Below are 22307 nucleotides of genomic sequence, written 5' to 3' on the forward strand. Positions count from 1 at the left end.
TACTATGCAGAAATATTTTTAATTTTTCCATCAAATAATATATTCCCTTTAAAACAATTAAATCTTAAGTGCTTGGTAGAAGGTGAAAACTGACTTCCCTACCTTTTTTTTTATCCTTAAGAAGATAAATCATTAAATGTTAGCTAGGTACCTCATTTCATCCACCAATGCTGCTCAGAAGTTACCTTAAAGTGAATGAAACAAATACCTGTAAATATCTCTTTAGAGATTGCAGGACGATTCTATCATATTAAATAGTGATACCTAATCAAATTGACAGAGATTGAGAGACTAAGTATAAATTCTGTGTCATGGGCTTGGCTGCTGTTTGGAAATTGATTCTGATCCACCAAAATTCATATTTCCCCTAGAAGCAGATCCTGTGCTCTAAACTGGGAAGTGATGAGTATGTATTTGAAGTACTATTAAACATATGCCTCTATCATGTCATTTTATGCTTTCATGGGAAAAAGATTCAATTACAAAGACTTTGTCATACTTTGAAATATAGCTCTAGCTTTATACCATCTAAAACCAAAACCGTTTTTAAAAAGAAATTAGGTTTACTGCCCAGGGTGCATTTTACACAGATCCTTACCTTTTACAGATCCTCAGGTTCGTGGCAATTTTCACGATTAATCTTAAAAGCTTTTACTCATTTTGATGTGTTTATTTTATTGATTTATATATCAGTTATTAACATTCCAACTTTGTTTCCACTTATCACATTAATGCCTTTTCATTAGTACTGTTCTTTGGTTGAGAACTTACTGCTCAGCCCTGCAATACCGGGGTAGGGGGGAGATATTTTTCTATTACTTTCCAATCAGAGTTTGATGGCAAAACTTCAGTGGCACATAGGGTGCTACAGAGGAAGCAGTATCTTAAGATGGGTCATATCTTACTAAGCTTGTTCTCCATCCTGAGATCCAGTTCAACACCAGAATCACCATATCTTGAGATGACCATTAACAAAACAAAACAAAAAAAAAATCACTACAGTCTTTTAAGTAGAGATTTTGGAGACAATAGACCATGTGAATTGTAGGAATACTCTGCTCTTTCCCTTGACTCAGCTAACAACATTGTGTGTTGGAGGAGTAGGTTCTCTGCTGACTCTTGGATTCCTTCCCAAGCCACTTACAGGAAGGGTTGATCTGAATAACTAAGCCAGGCTTCCACTCACCTGGACCAAATGCTCATGCAAGTCACTGAGGACAATGCTTTTTCTGAGGCTCGCTGATATGAGAAGTATAGCTTTCCATCTGGCGGTGGAACAGCAATTCCATCTTTATGAGGCACTAAGTAAGTTTAAACAGATTTTTTTTTGCCTATAGATTACTCCCAGGAGGGCATTACATAGTGGGCAGCTGGTCCTGTGGCAAACAGAAATTTAAGGCATGGGAAAAGAAGAGGGGAGAAAAAGATATTACTGCTGGCATGAGTCTTGCCTGCATCCACAGTCATCAGCTTTAAGTTAACACCTTTGGGTGACAGTCTGAGCCTGAAGAGTGCTATAAAATCCTGAGAAGATTAATGAAGGAAGCATCCTTACTCCAGAGGAGCTGCAGGCTGCAAAAAAGCGTAGCTTTTCTTCTGCTCAGAACAGATATTGCAGCAAGCGCAGACTACAGCCTGTGACTGTTCAGAGACTCTGGAAAGCCTGCCTTCCCCTCGGGACTGCCTTCTGGACAAGAGGAGTGAAGGAAGGACAGCTTTTGGGTTCAGCTTTCAGTTCATCAGTGACCAAGGTAACTTCTAGCCTTTCTCCTCATATAATAAAGAATTAAGTGGAAATCAGCCTGAAGAAATGAAGGTATAATACCCTGATACTTTGTCCGGCTACGATCTACCTCCCTTTCATGGCAGCTTTTCAGCAATACCCCTCAAAATAACACACCACAACACAGCCCACGGAAGGGGAAACTGAGGCACATTTGGCCTTTTTTTAGGCTCTTCAGAGAGTGGCAGAGATGCAAACAGAAACCATCTCACATTAGATCAGTCCACTCCCTCCAACAGGTCAACAGTCTGTGATTTAAACCACCAAGAAGCCCGTGTGTCCATAAACAAGCCAATACTAAGCATAACAGGAAGAAAACATTCTACTAGAACAAGCTACAAGTAATTTCAAGGCCATTTCACCCACTTGTTCTAACTATCAGGATTTTCTAAAAGAAAAATGAACCTCGTGGAAACAAGATTACTCTTTATGCCTCTTAAAATCTGAACCACTCTGTTTCTAAGCATGAATGCAACCGTGCTCATCCAGCAACCCTTTCTCTCAGATGTACCCTTCATCCAGGCTGCTGAAGGCAGTGCCACACAGCCACGTATGCAGGTGAACAGTAAGCCCAAGTATAAACTGCAGTTGACACCACAGGATTTTAGTCACTCATTCTGATGGGGCAGAAACTCTCCGGAGCCGATAAAGCAAGTACATTTCAGATCTGGCACACGCCAGACTTATGAGTGACTTTGAGAGAATGCTGCTGTGAGTAAAATGTGTTTCAGCACTACACCTTTACTGGGGGCATTACAGTGTACTCATTAAGATGATAGAAATAAAGAGCTGAGTGGTGATAAAAGAGAAAACCAGGAAAATAAAGCGTGGCATGACCCATCTCATAATAAAATGGCTAGTTTAATAGATATTCTTGGATATATTAAAATAAGAATCTAGCTCATGCTCCTTTCTCAACATGATGGGAGTTTTGCCACAGGCGGAGATGGGATGAGATCCAGTCTAATGCATGCACCACATGCAACAAGGAACTTCTGGTAGGAAAGTAGGATTCCCCTGTTGTTATTCAAGAAAGTAAAATGGTTTTAATGTATAAATTGTTAATGCATATCCAGCTCTGCTATGGGACATTCAGTACATACACATGGCAATGAACAATCCTGCTGATTTAATGTGCAGGACGACAGTAGAGAATAAAGGAGCTTTTAATAGGACAAAATCTGTCCTTCAGAAGTGAGTCCCTGAGCACAATCCAGGCAGCTTCTCTGGTCCTTGTAAAGTAGTAAAGCAACAAGATAAGGAAATCGCGCTTTTTGTAGTCCTCAGCAAGGTGATTATTTAGAAGGTAGACAGTTCCTAGAATTCTTTCACAAATGACAAATATTTTCATTGCTTACCAGAAATCAACCCACTACTTCTATGTCTACTTACCATATGATTACACATTTTTTTTGTTATGATCATAGAGTAGTCAATAAGCAAAAAGAGCCAGAACTGAGCCTATACAAACAGGGAGGGTGTTCTCCTGGTTATACGTTACCAGAGGAATCAGGAGGGCTACTTCGATTCTGGCTCTGCTACAATTCATTGCCTGAATGTGGACAAGGCACAGACTCCCCCGGTTGCGTTCATTCGGTTTCCTACTGTGAATTTGGAAAGCAGTGACAGCCAGCCACCACCGTGCTCCATGCCACGGAAAAGCTTGTGAACAAAAAGAACTTTAAACACGGTCTGCAGTTATGTTGTAATATAACCCAGAGCTCACAGGGTATCGCTAATGGCAGCCCCATGTCTGGGAGGAATACCATTCGTAGCAGTATGCATCAGATTTAAGATATCTAGACTCCCTGGAACCAAAGGCTTAGTCCCCTGGCAGGATTAACAGAACCCTTCACCCCTGGAGACAACATATAATTCTCTCTCATCAACATGTTAACCAAGGAGCTCCTACAAAAACATCCCAGCTCAGCCTCTAACAATCAAAGTACAACACTGGGAACATATTACCTCATTTTCCAGTCTGGGGGAAGACACCAAAAAAAACCCAACCTTCCTCTGAATCACAGCCAAGGCAGCAGTACCTTTACCTGACTGATCTGTTTGCTATTTGCAGCAAATTACCCTTGAAACATTCAGTTTGTTCCAGAAAAGCAGGCTACCAGGTTAGCAGCACAGACTCTGCCAGTGGAGGAGAAAAACCTTATAGAGAGACCAAGGAGATCTGCTGCTCAAAAATACCCGTTGTTTGGGCCTCTTATCCATCCTACATTAAAAAAAAAACTCCTCTTCCTTAGTCCTGCACTCATTAACGGACTAGATTTCAGAGCGGAAAACTATCTTGTGGCTTTTGGGGGAAACTATGGAAGAGAAATTTAAGAGGCGGCTCCTGGGCACCTCTAAGAGCTCACTTCAGAAGGCGGTAATTTGCAGAAAGATTGCTGCCAGAGCCACATCACACCTTAAAAATTGGTTTGTTTTTTTTTCCCCAGGAGCCTTTCTCCTTCCCTTGCCCCTATGTTTTATACAAGAGTCTGGCAGGTCCTGCTCAGAGCCACTCTCCACCTCACTGTAGGTCATGCTGACGCCTGCCTCTCCTACCCACGTAGCAATCACAGCAACCTGTCTGCAAACCACACGTAACGCAGGGAGGCAGCTGGAGTCCCCAGGAAGCTTGTATCGAGGATCCAGCATTGCATCCACCACAACTTCAGCACTGCAACCACAGCTAATACCACAGGAGGGTGTAGGCTACAAACTCTCCGAAGTATTTGGAGTTAAATTTTATCAGGGTGAGATGGGCACCACCCGTAAGAGGAGACAGAAAACATACACCTAACAGTCTGCCTGCTGCTCCCTCACCCAGTACTGGGTTGGGCCTCTCTCCCCAACTGAGCTGCTAATTTTCCTGAAGGTTGTAAGAACTTAATAATCATTAAGACCTTAACCTCCACCAGATTTGTTGTAGTAGCCTATAAATACCGGCGTGAGGTCAGCTTTTGGCACTTTTGTGGCTGAAGGTATCTAGTCAACAGACAACAGGACTGCAAAAGTTCCATTTTTGAGAGAAAACAAGCCAAGACCAACCATGCAGGCAACCGAGGACTGAGCAGCACCCCAGTGCAGTGCAGGTCTGGCCCACACAAGCAGAAGTTAGCAGGAAGCTCTCCACAGGCTTCTTCAGTGCTAGATTCAACCCAGCACTCCAGCTTCAGCCCCCGCTGTCCACCACTCCTCTCCTCTTCTACTTGAACTGACAACTGTCTGAGGTCTTCAGGGGAGATGCTTCAACAGTTGTGTGTTGTTAAAAACACATAGTAAAATGAGCCTCAATGTCAGAGAGAGAGAGAAATTGAGAGAAGCGTCTGTAGCGGGCTGTATTAAAAGATATTTGCTGATGTTCGCTGTCAGATGAAAACACTGGAAAACAATTAAAAGAAGGGCACGAGACAGGAGGCATCACTGCCTGGCAAGACAGCATTAAAACACACAAGCTCTGGTGGAGCTGAGTATACTTAAACAGGAAAGATCAATACGCACCACTTTTCCTCAGCTCTGCTCCAATCATCCTCCTTCAAGAGAAACCTTTTCTGAGCTGAAATTTAAAAGTGTATTACCTTCCGCTTCCCTCATGCTATTTATTTTCTGAGAGCTTGTTATTCAGTAGGAAAGTTCAATATGACACAAGAAAACAATGGAACCTCTCTGAAGCATCACAGCACTTACAACGTCTTTCTAGAAGTGCACAATTTTCCCCAAGCGTCATCTGCAGTACTAGAATTTTATAGAAAAATTTAAAACAATAAATTTAATCAAAGATTGCGGAACTTTTTCCAGAAAGAACACAGGGAAGTGGGTTAAGTGTGTATCAAAGCAGATGAAAAGTCTTGTTTCACCTCTTTTTACTAGCTTTCATGTTTAGCTCTCAAAGACAAGTGCGATCCGATGCCTCTACCAGCACAAGAGAACAAAATGCCATTCCTGTAAATCGTTTCTTGCCACAAAACAAGGAATGATTCCTTGCTCACGGACAACTTTACAGCCATGTGTCATCTCAACTACTTCATGCAAAGTGAAGGTAAAGATCACCAGCACTGTGCAATCGTTCACAGCCATAAAAGCTGCTGTAAGAGATCAGCCCAATAGCCTATTAAATTTAGTTCCCAAGACAGAAAACATATCCACAACTCATTTAAGATAAGAAGTTTTTCCATCAAACTCAGCAGGCTTTGAATTGAACTGTTAAAAAAAAAAAAAAAAAAAGTGTAAAAATAATAAAGCAGCAACCCAAATTGATGTTTCTACCACCACAAACCTACAGGCAACTGCACTAGCATGAGGCAGTCAGAGATTGTTTTATGAGATTGGTAGTCTTTGCTTTTTTTATTCTGGTTCTTGTAAACATTTTCTTAAAACATGTAAGAGCCAGGGATGTGACTTTGTTATCTAGATAGATACGTGGTCATACATAAGTTCAGTCTTTTTTTTATTTTTGACATTATAACGTACTTCATCCCCTTATAATTAATTCTGCAGGGTAATTATAAAAGAAGATAATTTTTATCCATATTTACATGCGTGTGGCTTTCCCATTTCGTTGCTGTCACACTTTCTTCAGGAACTGTACAAAAAGGCAAACAGGACTGCCACTCTACTCATCAATTTTCACAAGTATTAAGTACCACCGACTTCTTAACTAAGCAAAAGCCAAGTTCTGCTGACCGTATCCCTCCAAGGAGCTACCTCTGCCTCTCCTTATGCCAGCGTTCCCGAATCCATCTGGGAACTCGCCCTACTTGAGAAGTTAGTGGTGTGCTCACCAGCCTGCCTGAGGAGCCCTACATCTGGGCAGCGGAGCAGGCGCTCCTTAACGGCTCGGTTACTCATTCGCCCCCCGCGGAAGGGATCCGTTACAGGAGGGAGCCTCTGCTTCGGTACTTAGCAAAGGGATCACACCGGTCTTAAAGGCGGGGGGGAAAGGCCTGGCGCTCACGGTGGCCATCGGTACAGCAATACCTGCACAACGTACAAACCGAGGAGTCATTCCGGTCTCTTTTCCTAGGAAGCCTTCTCGGAACGCTTTGGTAAGAGGCGTGCCGAGGCCGCTGGGGTCCCCGCTACCTGTGCCCGGCAGGCGCCGGCCGAAGGGGCCGCGGAGCACCCGGCACACGGGCGGGCAGGCGCGCAGCCCCCGACGGCGGCACCAGCGCCGCTGCAGGGCGCGGGCAGAGGCGAGCCCGGCCGGCACAGCCGCCACCCCCCACACCCCCCCGCCCCGGAGCAGCCACCCGGCGGGTGGGTCGGTACTGACCGGCCGTGGGCACGTCGGGGACCAGCTTGAGGGGCCCGATCTGCCGCAGCTGAAACGCCGTCCGCACTTCGTGGCAGCTGGGGGACTTGCCCGCCGCCACTCCGCCGCACAGCCCCGCCGCCGCCAGCAGCCACAGCCCCAGGACCCCGCGGCTCCCGTCAGCGGCCATCTCGCACCCCGGCGGCCGGGCCGGAGCGCTGCGGGGCGCGGGCCGTGTGCCGGGCGGCGGTGCCGGGCGCCAGTCCCGGCGGCGGCGCTGCCCCCGCCCGCCTCCCGCGCTCCTCCTCGGCGAGCGCGGCCGCCGCCGCCCGCCCCCGCCCCTCCCCGCCCGCGGGGTCCCAGGGGCGCCACCGCCCCCCGCCCCGGGGCTGCCGCCGGCGGGAGGAGGCGGCGAGCGCGCTTGCGAGGCTGCCGGGGGCCCCGGTACGGCCGCAGCGGCACGGCGCCCCGGGGGCTCCAGCCGTGCGCCGCACCGGTGGGGCAGCGGGCGCCGGAGAGCGGGGGCGAGCCCCGGCCGCCGGGTCCCCCGGCGGAGCAGCGGCGGGCGGCCGTGGGGGCTGCTGCTGCGCCGCTCCGGGAAGCCGAACGCAAAAAGTTTTTACGAAGGATCGGTGCGGTGCCTGCAGCGCGGAGAGCGGGGCTGCGCGCAGCCGGGGCCGCCCCAGGCTCCCGGGAGCCCTGTACCACCAAGGCCCCCTCAGCGCCGGGGCCGGTGCGGGAAACGGGTACGGAGCAAACAGCAGCGGCTGTAATAGCCCTGAGCACAGCAGGCTGGAAAAGGCGCACGGCTCGCTTTGGTGCTGACATTCCTAGCAGATGACATGGAGGCCGTGGAAGAAGAGTCTCCATGAGACAAGCAGTAAATTCAGCCAACAGGCGCTGCAGAGGGTAGGAGAAAACTTTGCACCAGGAAACACATCCTGATGTACCAACTGCACATACAAATCGTTGATTTGTGAAGAATCCAGCAGCAGTTACATCCTATATGGTTCTGGGGGACACAGACCCCTCCTGGGGCTGAGACCACCTTGAGAGCTGCCAGTGTCACCGTCAGTGAGGGCTCCTGTGATCTTTTCACTGCCCTAAGCACGCTTTGCTAGTGGCTGCTTTACCACATGTTTCGGCACAGAACTATGCTCAACTGCCATGAACATTTTCCACTTTGCAGAAACAATTTCCAGAGAAGTCAAACCCAAGAAGCCTCCCACAAACGGCCTCATTCGCACGGTACCTTTCCTTCCAGGCATATGGAGCACGTTACCAGCAACAAAAATTACTATTGTTTGAGGCCATTATGTCTGATTTCTTTAAGGTTACTCACAACCCTCAAGATGCTTCCAATGTGCTCCTGGAACAACAGGGGAGCCCACCTGCAGCTAATTTAACCATTATACATTCCCACAGGTAGTAATGGGAGGCTGAGCTCAGTGCTGTAGATAGTTGCCCGAGTTGTGTTCTAATAGCTCTAAGTGCAAATCCTTTAAGCAATTTGCTTATATTAACTTCGTTCCTATCAAGACAGAAAAAGATTAATTCTCCCCGTTTTGGAAAAAACAACCCAATTTGATTCAGAACATTTAACTTGTAAAGTAAAAAACAAACTGGAAGAACAAACCAGCCATATAATCAGGTTTCTACATTCAAAAGCAAAGAAAAAGTCACCTTAGAAGCCTGCTCACCAAGGTCAGAGCTGCAGTCCTTTGTTTGTCCTGCAGCTCTCAGAGGTCTCCACAGGATCCCAGGACCACAGGGAACAAGCCAGCACACCCAAAGGGCTGACCCCCAGGAAGCCCAGAGCCCACAGACCCCCATACAGCTTAACTTCATTTTCAGCTTCATATGAATTATACTGCCAGCAAGGTTTTAAGTTACATGCGTTAACAGGATCTGACCCCAAACTGAGGTGGCAACAGGTAGATTAAAGAGAGATGAGGGAATAATCTGCAGTGAAAAAACAATTAGCATCATAAGGTGCAGCAACCCGGCTGCCTGTCTATTGTCCAGCATGTGGTTTTATGAACCCAAGGAGGACAACAAGTTGCCCCAGTTGCATTTTGTTTAACCTCAGGCCCAGTCCTAAAAGCCCTTATTCAGACAATACTCCTACTGACCTCAGCGGGAGTTCTGCCACAAAAGAAACGGCAGGATGATGGATCCGACGAGTAATTTACTTGACGAATCACAGTATTATTTGGCATATATGTTATTCTGTGAATAGCATCTGATCAGTCCTGTGCAAGGGCTTGAGGCATTTAATTCTGTGGGATTTTTGCCATTGTTTCCAGTAGGTGGCAAGTTCAAATCCCAAAATGGCTAATCCTTTTATAACATGATTAATTTTAGCACCTCATCTTTATACGATGGGTGTCCTTTTCCTCACCTGTCTTTTTGCTGGCTACATTATATCATGTCACTTATTTGTATTTTTTAATTGGTCCTCATAGTGTTAGTAGTGGACAGACCACTACATTATCATCTCCATTTCTCCTTCTCTCCTCAAAATCCTGCTAAGAAACCGGGATTGTACACGTACACAAATACAACAGAAAATTCAGTGTCAGTCAACTGGAATGTCTACATGTGTAATACTGGTTACTTCAATGCATAAGGGAACATACATGTTTCTTACAGTTTCGTAATAACTATATTCAGGAGTATTGAAGATTGCCTGTTACATTTTTCAGGCTGGAGTCTGATTTTTTTCTCTGCAAAAACTGTTCAGGTGTAGGTTTTTGATACTGATTATTTTCCTTTTTTTAAAAAAGTGTAGTGCAGATAGGGGAAAAGGAGAAGTTTGGGGCTAATTTAAGAAATCTGCATTTCTTGATCACTGACACATCTGAATATATTTAAATACACCTTTTTAGTTAAAAGAGATGTTCTAGAACGTGCTGCTTGGAATCACCTGTAACAATGAGATGGTCATTATCACCTTCAGTAGTCACAGCTGATGTGCATGCACACACACTCACACAGCCCCCAGCAAAATGCTGACCTCCCTGACAGCCTTGCATCTCGAGCTGACACTTAACTATCACACCTCTTCCCTGACAGTGCTTTGGTGACAAATTGCAACCTTCTGGCACCAACGAGCATGCAAGATTGCTACTTAACCCCACAAAGCATAAAATGACAGGCACCTTACATACTTTCCCCTACACAAAATGAGGATTGTATTTGGGCACAACTGACTTCCCAGGGGACTGAGAACACACACCACAGGCATAATACAGTGGACCCCAAGTAATTTAGGCCCCATTTCTCCAAAACATGCGCTCCACATGCAGCAGGGCAGTCAGACTGACTTTAGTGAAGGTAGTCAGGTGCTTAATGACAAACACATGCCTAAGTGCTTTGCTGGAAAAGGGCTACAGACAACAGAAGAGCCAGTCAACCAATTATTGTACGTGACATTCTACCACACTTCAGCAATTTGCCTGGAACAATCACAAGTTTACCTTGTCAACAGGTGTCTTGTTTTTTAATGAATATTTATTAACTGTACATCACCGAGAACTGTATCAGTACTTCTTACAATGAATAGCAATATGAATCTGCTCAAACAATCCACTCAGTCTTAATCGGCCTAAAGTGACCACAATACTCAGCATGAGCTTTAGATGTGTAAGAAAAGCTGGGATCGGGCCTAGAAACAGGGTTTTGTAGCCTGTTGCCTCAGCCCTTCTCTTGTTGAATACAGCTGGAGCTTTGACAGCCATTTAAATGGAAGCTGGACTAATTCCCTAATGTTTAAGATAAGCTTGTCTCCAACACTGGACTTGCCACCAACGGGACTTAATGGGCACAAGGTCTGCTCTTGCCAGTTCAGCTGCCAGAGCGAAGACTTACTGTGTGCGTCTCAGCCATTCCAGGAAAGCTGGTAATCTAGTCTTGGTTTATCCTTAGAGGTCCAGTTTTCAAAGGTACATGTTTCACTGGAGCACCTGAGGAACACAGCTGACTACTCAGAAGTAAAATTAGGGGACCTGTTTAAGTCACTGGAATGAGCCCAAACCACATGCCAATTTTCATTTAAAAAAAACAACTTAATCAGCCTCAAAAGAAAGGCAAAATCCTCTGTCCAGAAGAATATGTAATTAAGACAATTTTCTTCTTTCAGGCTTTTATCATTTTCAGGTTTTTCTTCTTTTACAAAAGTTAAATTATTTTCTGAAGACTACTATATTTCAAGTCAGAGCAAACTTTAAAGCTGAGTATGAAAATTTTAAATATAGATTTTAATAGTAAAAAAAGTCATGCATGAAATATTTATAACTATGCCAAGTCTAAAAAGCACTGCTAGAAAATTATTTCTGGTAATTTTACGCAAAATTTTCTCATCCTGTTAAAGCGATGAACACTATGAAACTAACAGAAAAATTATCAGCCCATCAATTCTCTTTTTTCTTGTTGTTTAGAGATCCCATTACCTTCTCTTCTCATTCACTCAAAGTGCTGAGCACAAGGAGAAAAAGTATGCTGCCATACCGTGAATTGTTTCCTGTGCTATATGCACTCCACATGGAAAAAATGTGTGCAGACCTTTTTGATGGTCAAAATGCCATATTCCTGTGCTGCCTCATTATTTCATGGGTATTTTTCACTTTACCAGACCTATTCAAATGCACAGTTTAAAAATGCCTGTTGTACTTTTTTTTCTGAGAGAAAAAAATCATGCCTGAAAGGCACAGCTGTTAACTATACCATAACACATTTTTTTTCAAAAAATTATTAGACCACCAACCAACAAAAGATCTATGAAAGGAATACAATTGGTGCGAGAACCCAGCAAGTCAGGACAGCCATTATGCAAGAGAAAATGTTCTATAGAAGATGCTGAAGAAACTTCCACTTTTTCATAATTTTTTAGAATTCCCTATTAACAGTGTGAGAGCATTTATTTTGATTCAGACCGAAAAATCCTTTAGCCCATTGACTTGTCTCCCCTGGCAGAAAACAGAGCTACTAAGCTTATTTAGACATTACACCACGTGCAACATATCGGAGTTCTCCCTCTCTAGATCACAATTTCAAATCACACCCTGGCCACCAGAGACTGCTATGTATTTTTTCTGACATCAGTTGAGAACATCAGTCTAATCCCCAGAAGAGCAGCTTTTTTTTTTTTTTTTTTTTTTTCCTTTTTGGTCATAAAAAGATTGCCCTGAGAAATAAGAGTCTTAAAATCTCACTGGAGATGCAAGGGAGGAAAGGGCAAGCAGACTTTTTTTTACTCAGAAACACAGCATCTCCCAGGGCTGATAACTGACATGATGTGAAGGTGACTGCATGGTAACAAACAGATTTCTCATCTCAGTAATACCAGCTCATCCTGTTTGAATTCTTCCTAAAGCATCCTGGTCACCATACAGCTGAGAAGATGGATATAATAACTCTTTGCCCTTATCTGCATGGCTCAGCATACAAATTAAACTGGGACAAGCAAGAAGGTTCTGAACTTACTCATGTGAGAAGCTGTCACACACAGCCCAAGGGAAATCAAGTACATTACTCAGGAGTAAGGGTTGTATAACGTAAGCAGAAGCATCTAGCTCTAGTTTCACATACTTCAAAAGACTAGTAACAGAAACAGATTTCATATTAAAGAAGTCAGTAACTTATGGTGCACCTTTCGGAAGTTTCTCCTCCCAAAACCATGAGAGTAACATCACAGCGAACACCAAGAATTCACAAGTGGTTCCACAACAAGCAACACCAAACTCACAGCACTAATGATTATAGTACAGGGGCATCCCATTTACCTCCAAGGGAGCCGTTCAGATCTGAGAATCAGCAGCAGAAATCAGCAACAAACCTGCAGTGACTGTCCAAGAGGGCTGCTGTCCTAAGCTGTGTGGTAGCCTTAGCTTGAGATTCTCGGTCTTGCCTTTCCTGCAGGGTGCAGGCAGGCCCCGAGGGGCAACCAGACACATGCCTCATTAGCAGGAACCTACCAACATTGTAAGGATGACAGTCACTGCCATTCAGTTCTTGGTAAAGCACTTTGAGTACTGGATTCTCTTAAAACACTGAACTTCATAAAAATATGTTGCTATGAGAATATTCATAGAAAGTCATATTTCGCTCTCCAGAACAGTTCAACAGGCTAGACAGACAGGACAGAGGGGACACGTGGACTCTACTGCAGGTTATGACAGAGCATACATGCTCTGTCGAGCAGTTGTAACGCAAAGCAGCCACCCCCTTACCTCCCGCAAAATTTTGTGCTTAGGGCCTCCATAGCGACATATGTACAACATCACATTTAAAAGTGTCAGATTTAACTTTCAAATATGCATCAAAAGCTGCCTGGAATTTCCGATAACCTTACAAGAACTCCTGGCTGTTTCCTCCCTGACAGGTAAAAATCACAACGTGTTGGACTTTGCTAACTGAAATTGTTAATTCGAAACAGCTTCTAAAAATCCATTCTGTGCTTCTTGGAAAAGAGTGCCCTTATTCAAAGGCTTATGGTGTGGAACAAGAAGTTCATCTTCCAAAAGTACTATTTCATAAAAAAATTAAAAGATGACATAATACTTACAATACAAGTGTTATAAATATGCTATTCACACTTCTAATAGCTTTTTCTAGCAGGACAAAATGACCCAACTTTCATTTGTCTAGCTGGGCACTCAGAAAAGATAGCTTTTAACTATGTGTCAGAATTTGAAGTTAATTAAAACTAATTGCCCACTGTACTGTAAGTGATGCCACTGCATTCTCAAATAGCTCTGTTCCCATGGGATGATTTACTTAACACCGGTGTCCCTCATTGACTGAATTCTGGGTTTGCCTTAATTGTATTGTTCAAGTTGTTTATCTTCCCTTTCTGCCTTGCAACTTTACATGAAAGGTCATAAATAGCAAAGTTCATAACTAAGATTGACACTTTATCAACATGAGAAAAACCATCCTAGAATATAAACTAGCTTATCAAAATAAATGAACCCCTCTGACATCTTACATTACTGTTCCCACTAGCCACCACTTTCTGTCCTCAGAATACTTGTTTACGTATTCAGCTTTGTAGCAAAACTTTATAGCTCAGAACCACTGTACTACTTAGCTGGTACAGCAGCATTCATTATCTTTACCATATGGGTGTGAAGTGAAGTAAATCTCTTTAATGAGAACATGCAGCCAGAAAACACACTGCTGCTACTCAAACACATCAGTAGCATATTTGCAGACCTTTTCAACTCGGTGTGTCCAGAGTGCAAGTCTCCTCATGCTGGATCACATAAAATGATAGTATCTCCTCCCTTCACGGCAGCGGTACGAAGGATGCAAACCCCGGGTTAAGTAAGGGCAGACATACCCAGGCAGAAGTTTCTGCAGCTGTTACCCAGCCCCTCTTGCTGGAGGAGCGCAGCAGCAGATGGGGAGTATGTCTGGAAGGAATATAGCAAATGGAGGAGGACAGGGCTCTGGATTTCCAGCATGACACAGGTTGAATGTAGTGAAAAAGCATGACCCTTCCTGCAACAGTGACAAAAGCAGGCTTTTTGACACCACACATGTATGGCATGGGAGGTTCACATCACCTGCTCACATTAGCTTATGGATTAGCACACGTGCCTTTGACTCACCTAACTTCCCCCCATCTGACACCTGCAAAGGGTGCTAGGAACAAATTTCCAGGGCTGCTGCCAGCCTCATACATCCCTCCTGCGAATCCTGATGTTGGTGATAATGCAGGTTCCCATGGGAAGCCCTTGCCACAGCATAAGAATCTCTCCTTTCCCTAAAGTTAGGTTGTAGGGGTTAGACCAGGGACCCAACAATACACCTGTGACATCTACCAAGCAGACATCATGCAGCACCTGCCCTTGAGCAAAGCATGCTCCAATCAGCCCACACAGCACCAACTCCCAGTTCGAGTAGGTCCTGAAGATAACTTTTATTGCTAGAGAAAAAGTATTATAGGGGACCAGCTGCTGTATAGTTATATTTTCTAGCCTAAGAACGTGTCTCCAAACTTATTTAACACACGTAAACTTGCCTCATTCCCTGAAGTCAAATCCTGTCCAAACCCATCAGCTCCACAGAATAGGTTGTGGTCAAACGAGACAGGCAACTCACTCTGTGGACAGCGATCAGCTTGCCTTACGCTTTTGGGTAAGAGCCTCTGGAAAGCTATTTAGTGCAAGTCATCCAAGACTCACACACAGAGACCCCCCCGGGTATGTGCACTGCTGTAGGGGAGGATTCTGTTAAAAAATACTGGCATGGAGATCGACCATCATTTACCAGTAAAATTTGCAGAGGAGAGAGGAACAAACTGACAGACATGAAAAAAGCACCACATTTCACTAAGTCCAGCTTCCAGATGTTAGATTCATACTGTACTCCTAGTCCACTTCATAACAAAGGGCAGCAGCAGCTTGATAGCCTGGAGGCTGGAACAGCAATAGCGGAACAGGCACAAGTCACTGCTGAAATATGCCTGGAAAGTTTGCCTATGCAGTTCAAAACACATTTGTTTGAAATAAGCTGTTCATAAAAAATACATGCTGAAAAGGGCTTTTTCTAATTGGCGTTCAATGTTGTCAGTTTTAGACAAACATGCTTGTTAAAGACCTCAGTGCTAAAGAGTCTAGGATAAACAATTCCAACAGGGGAATTCCGAAGAAGAGCTCTACACTTCAAGAAAACTGTGAAAAGCTTCCTGGTTCTGCAATGCTGGGGAAAGTCCGCTGTCCTCAGTTTCCTTCCGGTTCAGCAGCTGCCCAATGCGTTCACTCCAACTGGACTTGAGAGGTGTCCCTCAGAGCAAGAGCTGGAAATGGTGCAACTGGGCAGGTCTTCTGCCTAACTTGGCCTGCAGGATCTTTTGCAAACTGAGCAAGTGTGATACAAAATCAGAAGAATAAAAAGGAAGCACACTGGGCTACATTTTAGTGTACTTTACATGTAAGACATACCACTGCAGTTTTTGATAACTATATCTAAAAACTGATTTCTTTTGGTTGAATATGGAAAGTCCTCTTTTGCTGTTTTGTCTTACACCATAAAGTGACTTGTAGATCTAATGCAAGAAAAAAACCTGGAGCTGAAAAGTGGTTTTTCAAAGTGAGAGAGAACATGATTGTGACAGCTCAGTTAAATCAGTAAAACTTTTCCCTGTTGGTTTTGTTCACGAGTACCACAGCAGTTGCGGCAGTCCTTCACATAAGCAACATGGGAATTTGACATCTTTAGCTCCAGTTCTACTGTAGAACCAACTCTCATCAAAGTCCACTGATTTCAGTAACATGTTTTCCCCTTTTGAAACAGGTCTATATTAGTGGATCTTGCCAGCAGACCAGCAGTTTAAATTGCAATTCATTTGAGGAGGCATCTCTGCTGTTTCTTAGTGACATGAGTTTCATGGTGCTTCTGTTCCTCCATGTTACACAGAGGGTGTAACAAGCAGTGACAAAACACCTCTGCTTGGAGGTCAGTCTGCTGCCAGTCCTCCCTTACCACACCTTCTCCCACAGTGCAGACCACTCTCCAGGATGCAGAGCAGGTCCTGGCTTCGTCTGCTAGATACTTCTTGCACATGACTTATCTCTCCTTTCCAAGAGACTGCAGGAAAAAGTAGATGATCCCTGAGCAAGTGTAAATTAATGCTGACATTTGCTGGAATAATGCACTCTTGAGCCTCTGCATCTATGATGCCAATAGAGGCTGCTGGCGACACGAGTTTATACGCATCTTTCTGTTAAATCAGAGCATCATCTGCACAAATCAAGCACGTGGGAGACATCATGAGATTTGTGATGGTCCCTGGAGGACTCCAGGTCTGTAAAGCCATAGCTGGATTCTTAGCCATTTAGTCTCACTGCCTGCTGGGATTTCTTAAGGCATTTCTTAGTGACAAAACTGAGGATAAATCCCACCCATATTTCACAAGGTAACAGGCAGCTTTGTTTGACTTTGAAGTACAGATTACCCAGTGGTGATAGCACTACCTATTATAGCTCATTTCCTTCCTTCAAAACCAAGTCCAGGGCTGGTTATAAGCGGGTTTCTGCCCTGCACAGTAAAGCTGGAACAAATGGGGGCCCCAAGACATAATGCCTGTCCTCCTCAAGTTCTTCACACAGTTGGAGAGTTGAATAAATCAGGATTTGTCTGCTGAGTGGCAACCATCTGCCTGATCCAAGATTCCTCAAAAACAGTGCAAATCTCCTGTGACGTCAGTCAGCTCTTGGACAGATCTGCTGTGGCCTGGTGCTCCTGTACACATCTCATGTCTGATCATATGGAGACAAGGGCTTTTGCAATGCTGTAAGTCACAAGGACAACACAGTTTCTTCTCTGTTTTCAGACTGACCTTTGGGGGGGGGGGGGGGGGGGGGGGGGGTGCCGGGGTGTGTGTGAATCTCTACAGGAACCTTTGGCCTCAAAGGCAGCAGTTCCAGCTCACTGGAAGGACCTCAGCCTGAAGCTGGGGGTGCTGGGGGGGGGGGGTTGGTAGGGTTTGTATGCTTCCAACCAAGCAATCTGTTTAGCCACAGCTCTCCTCACTGACTGCAGTGGCACGGTTTGTGAAATCAGCATGCATGACTTTAGCCCTTTAAATTACTAGTTTAAGAAATAAATCATTTATCCAAAACAAAGCCTTAAAAATAATCAGTAAACTGGATAATAAGACCTTGTATATACTCAGCATGAGAATTTGCACTTCAAGATCTTGATACATGGCAAGCTTCTTCGTGAAGGAAGAGTGAGAGGGGTTTTTAGCTCTGATATGCCACTTAAGCTGTGGCATGCTTCACTGGCTAAAATGGAATATAATATCTTTGTATTGAATTATACTTGGGTTAGTTATTAAATGGAAACTATTATTCCATTATACCTGTAAGAAATGGAAATGCTGCATATGGCTGTGTGCAATCCATTAACTGGCTTATGGAGCCAAAGACCCTTCAGAGACCATGACAAATCCATCCGATGACCCCCTCTGCCTGATTTTACACACCGATATCTGCACTAGATGCAAGAAGATGTATAGATCCACTATTAATCAGGCTTTATACACTGTGCCAACAAAGACAAAGAATATTCTGAGCTTAAACTTATTCCTCACATATTGTTTTCAGATAAGCATGTGATGCATGGAGAAAAACCTAAGTATTCTAGTCAAAGTACATCGTGTTAAAGGGTATTCAAAGGCAGCTGATTTGCATTAATGTCCACCTTAACATGCCTCTTGCAAGGCAATAATTAACCTAATACAGCTCTGCTTTGGAAAGAAAAAACCTGCACCTTGGGGATATTTTCAAAGGCACGAAGTGGGAATAAACCAAAGAATTCCCTTAGTTGACTAATGGACCTTTGAAAATCTTCCCTGATGCATATGAACTTTTTTGTGAAGCATGCCATTTTTTGTGTGCAGAACCTTTAATACTGGGATTTACAATGATTCAGCATGATCACTTGTTTTTGCAATATTCTTTGAAACCATTTGATCATCCAGCTATGAGTCTGCATGGATTGTGTTTAAAAAAGGTCATGTTTACAGTGTGAAATTGATCTTCGGTAATTTCCTTGGTTCTATTTAATGTGGGAGGGCAGCTTGGATTTAAAATGACACAAAGATAATGACTCAAAAAACATACTCATTAAAAGTAAAGTTTTACCCAAGTTTCAACTAGGGTTGTTTTGCTACCCAAAATGAGTCTTCCCTCTGGTTTTTATTTTGTTAAGTGAATTTTCCATGCTGTTTGATACAATCAGTTCTCTCCTTTTGCAATTATCCATTACGTACTCACCAAATTTTATCTGGAAATGGTTATCGCAGGATGAGATCTCAGCTACCTGTGACTCTGAAGGGACAGATTGACAGGATTTATGAACATGTGATACAGAAGCTACATAGAATTTGTTACCAAAAGAGAGAAAAGTGCTCCAATGGGTTGAAAGTTGCCAGGCATTTTGTACATAGTAGCATTCAGAGCAGGTTAAGCACAGAAAGAATACCTTTTGAATACCTTTTTAAAGGTGGATGAGGTGGGGAAACCAGATCTAAGCCATTGAAAATGGACAGCTGGCTCATGTTGACACTATTCAAACTAGTGCTGAACATCTATTTTCTGGTATTTAGAGGCCCTTTCTTACTACCATCTAAAAAAGAAAGAAAAGCAGAAGACAGACATGAGGAAGAACCAAGTAAAAATTGTGAGGTGCTTGGAGTGAACAATAGCATCCACAGTCCGGTATGTTAGCTCTTTCATTGCCAGAGCTTTTAAATATGTCTTTACTTAAGACAGACAAAATCTTATGTAGTTAGTGCATTTTCTGGCAATAGAGTGGAAGCTGATGTACTAAAAATGCATGACTCATGCAGGCTGTTACATTTCATTTCCTCCTGAGTAAAGACGATTGCTGTCATCTTTGTCTTAGGGCCAACGTTTTGGATAATCTACCTTTGACACTTATAGCCCTAAGCAAGTTGAGATTTCTCTCTGGGACAGTTCCCAATCCCTCCTCTGAACTGAACACAAATGTAAAAAGCTGATGCAATTCCTCAAAAGCATGAGGTGGTTATATGCAATGGGTGTGGGCTGCCTTAGCAAGGCAGTAACTCATCATCTAATTAGCTGATCTGAATCACTATCCCTATGCACACAGGGATCCACAGGTGAGCTGTGACAGCAAAACATCTTCTTGGCAAGCCTATTATGATCTGTCATAGCTCAGCACAGGGAGTCAAGAGACAGCCCCACCTCCAAAATATCCAATCTACCTTACAGGAATTGGCTCCAAACTACAAAAGACAGGAACCCAAGGCTTTTTTCCTATTTTTGTTGACCAATTATTACCAGGGGCAGTGTTATTTTAAGTTACATTGCACTCCACCACCAGGAATTTTCCTGTGGACTTCTTTCTTCATTCAGTAAATTCATGCAGAAGAGCTGAGACCAGATGCTTACACAGAGGTGATAGAGAAGAGAAACCTGCCCAACTTGGCATCATCTAAGAGCATCTGGTAGCAATAACACATCAGGGATTGCTATTTGACTTAAGAGACTCTCCTCGTAATGCAACAATTTTCTATAGAAAACCCTTCCCACAACTGGCTACAAGAACTCGACAAATTCCTTTTCTTTCTACTTCTCCCATTCTCTTCAATACCACGTCAAGCTTGCAGCCAAAAGGGATCCTCCTTTCTGTTCCTCGTAGGTGAAATACATCAGTGAAGCACTTTTTTCCTCAGCACCAGTGGTTTTGAAGAAAGGAGAATAGTGACAGGAAAGAGGAAGAAACAGAGCGCCCCAGAGCCCAGAAAGCTACGCAGAAAATGTGCTTGAGGGAAACATCTTACTGCAAACAGCAATTGGAGATAATCCACCTTGCTAACTCATGTTTGTGTCAGAAACGTGCTTTCTAGGCACATTTAAGGTCCTCCTGACATCTGATCACTTCAGGATCCCAAGCCTCTTCCTAAGAATGCTTGAAAAGTCTAAATGTATTTTTTTAATACCCAGGCTAAAAGTCCAGTGAGCTGCAATCATACCCACTCCAAGGTCTTTTAATAGAAGGTTTTCTTTCAATGGGAGAATTCAACTCTATTGATACCTCAATTCAGCCATGAGAAAACAGGCAGTTTTTCCAGGACAAAGGTATGCTTTATATCAAGCTGCCTGCACTGAATTGTTTTTCCTAGCTTTATTTCCTTTCTGGAAAGACTTTTTCCTCCTAGTACTGGTTTCATAACAAGAGAAAGATGAAAGTATACAGAAATTTGCAATCAGGACTTCCACAGCTGTCACTGCAACAAGGAAATCATACAAATGACTCCCTCCTGTGTCTCTTGCTATACCATCATAAATCTGCATTCCCATTTCCCCTGGCACAAGGACAGTGTTTACTGAAACTGCCAGAGCCAAGAGAGCCAGCTCTCATCCTTATTACTGTCCAAATGTAGGAATACAAAGAGCACACAGGGTTTGGAGTCTCTCTGCGTAGGGCCAGGCAACTGTGGAATTGCAATTAGCTGTCAGCAATGGGCACACGAGAGCTGCTTCTGGTTTTCAGGCAACTGCCCTCTACAGAGGGAGCCTCTCTCTGTTAGGAAGCACCCTGCAGAAAAAGGGACTGTCACTAATTTAGAATTCCACCTGAAAAAGGGTAGGAATTACACATGAAATGTAAGATTTCAGCCAGTTGGGGCAAAGCTCCAGGGGGAGGTAAAAGTTCAAATAGAAACATAAAACTTGCTATTAAGAGGCAAAGCCAGTCTAAAGTATTTCATATGGAGAAAAAAAATCAAGCTGTAAAAACCTGGATCTTCTAAGGACCACAATCCTCTTTCAATTACAGCAGCAACTGGAGAAGTAAGTAATGCAGTAAACTGCATTTACCCCTTACCACTTCCTGACTAACGTAATCATTTGAATAAGACTTTTTTTAGGAGGGTAGTTTCTCCATGCAGTAACCAGTCTGGACTCAGCTATCAATCCACTTCACTGCCAGCTGAATAATAGAGTCTATACCAACAGAAGCAGAACTGGATTAGAGCCAAGGCTCTTGATACTATAAACTTAACATTTTAAACATGGTATTTTACTGCTATTTAGTAGTTTAACAAGAAAACAGATTCCCCATCCCAATTTTTAAAAAACTCAACATCAGTGTCTCTAGTTGAACGCTATGCTTGAATTCTTGAGCATCTACCGTTTAGAGAACACCACTGATTTCTATTTGCTTCTTTGTAACTTTCTGTAGTTACAACAAAATAAACCTTTTCTTTCAGAAACCAGACCACCTTTCCAGGTTAAAAAAAAACCCTGTAGGCTAATGAACAGAACATGATATATAAGAAAAGCCACCTTCATTTAGAAGAGCTTTTCCAATTGACTGGTGAAAGGCATTCTGATGTAGTCAAGTTTTGTGTTAGAAATAGGACAGAATTTCTGCTAATAAAAAGACAGCTCTCAAGTAATGACCATTAATTTCAGCAAGAAATTTGCTTAACAATGCTTTAGGTTAGTAGTATAACTATGTAATTTCCCCATTAGATCTAGTATGGCCTTTTCTGGGCACCAAGATGACATAAAACACACTACATACAAATAAAAGAGCAAAAAAAAAAGAATTACTGAACACATTTTCATGATTTCTCCAGGGACACTGAAATTTCTCATTAGAAGAGGGCCTGCTTGCAAAGAACAAATCCATATAACAAATTAATATACTGTTGATCAAACATGTGGAATATATACAGCAAGATTATAAATATGGATTTTATGCATCCCTATA

The 22307-nt window shown here is 43.4% G+C and overlaps 1 protein-coding gene across 2 annotated transcripts in view; it reads right to left on the reverse strand.

Moving 5' to 3' along the window:
• The window catches only part of LOC101917148 (glypican-5-like), a 390469-nt gene extending 383162 nt beyond the window's left edge, over positions 1-7307 (reverse strand). For both annotated transcript variants that reach the window (XM_055817485.1, XM_055817484.1), the window contains exon 1: positions 7053-7307. In XM_055817485.1, coding sequence (XP_055673460.1) covers positions 7053-7221 — 169 coding nt within the window. In that variant the 5' untranslated portion in view covers positions 7222-7307. The remainder of the gene's footprint in view (positions 1-7052) is intronic.
• Between the last annotated feature and the right edge of the window lie 15000 nt (positions 7308-22307).

This window comes from Falco peregrinus, chromosome 12 (assembly GCF_023634155.1).
Source record: "Falco peregrinus isolate bFalPer1 chromosome 12, bFalPer1.pri, whole genome shotgun sequence".
Lineage (NCBI taxonomy): Eukaryota > Metazoa > Chordata > Aves > Falconiformes > Falconidae > Falco > Falco peregrinus.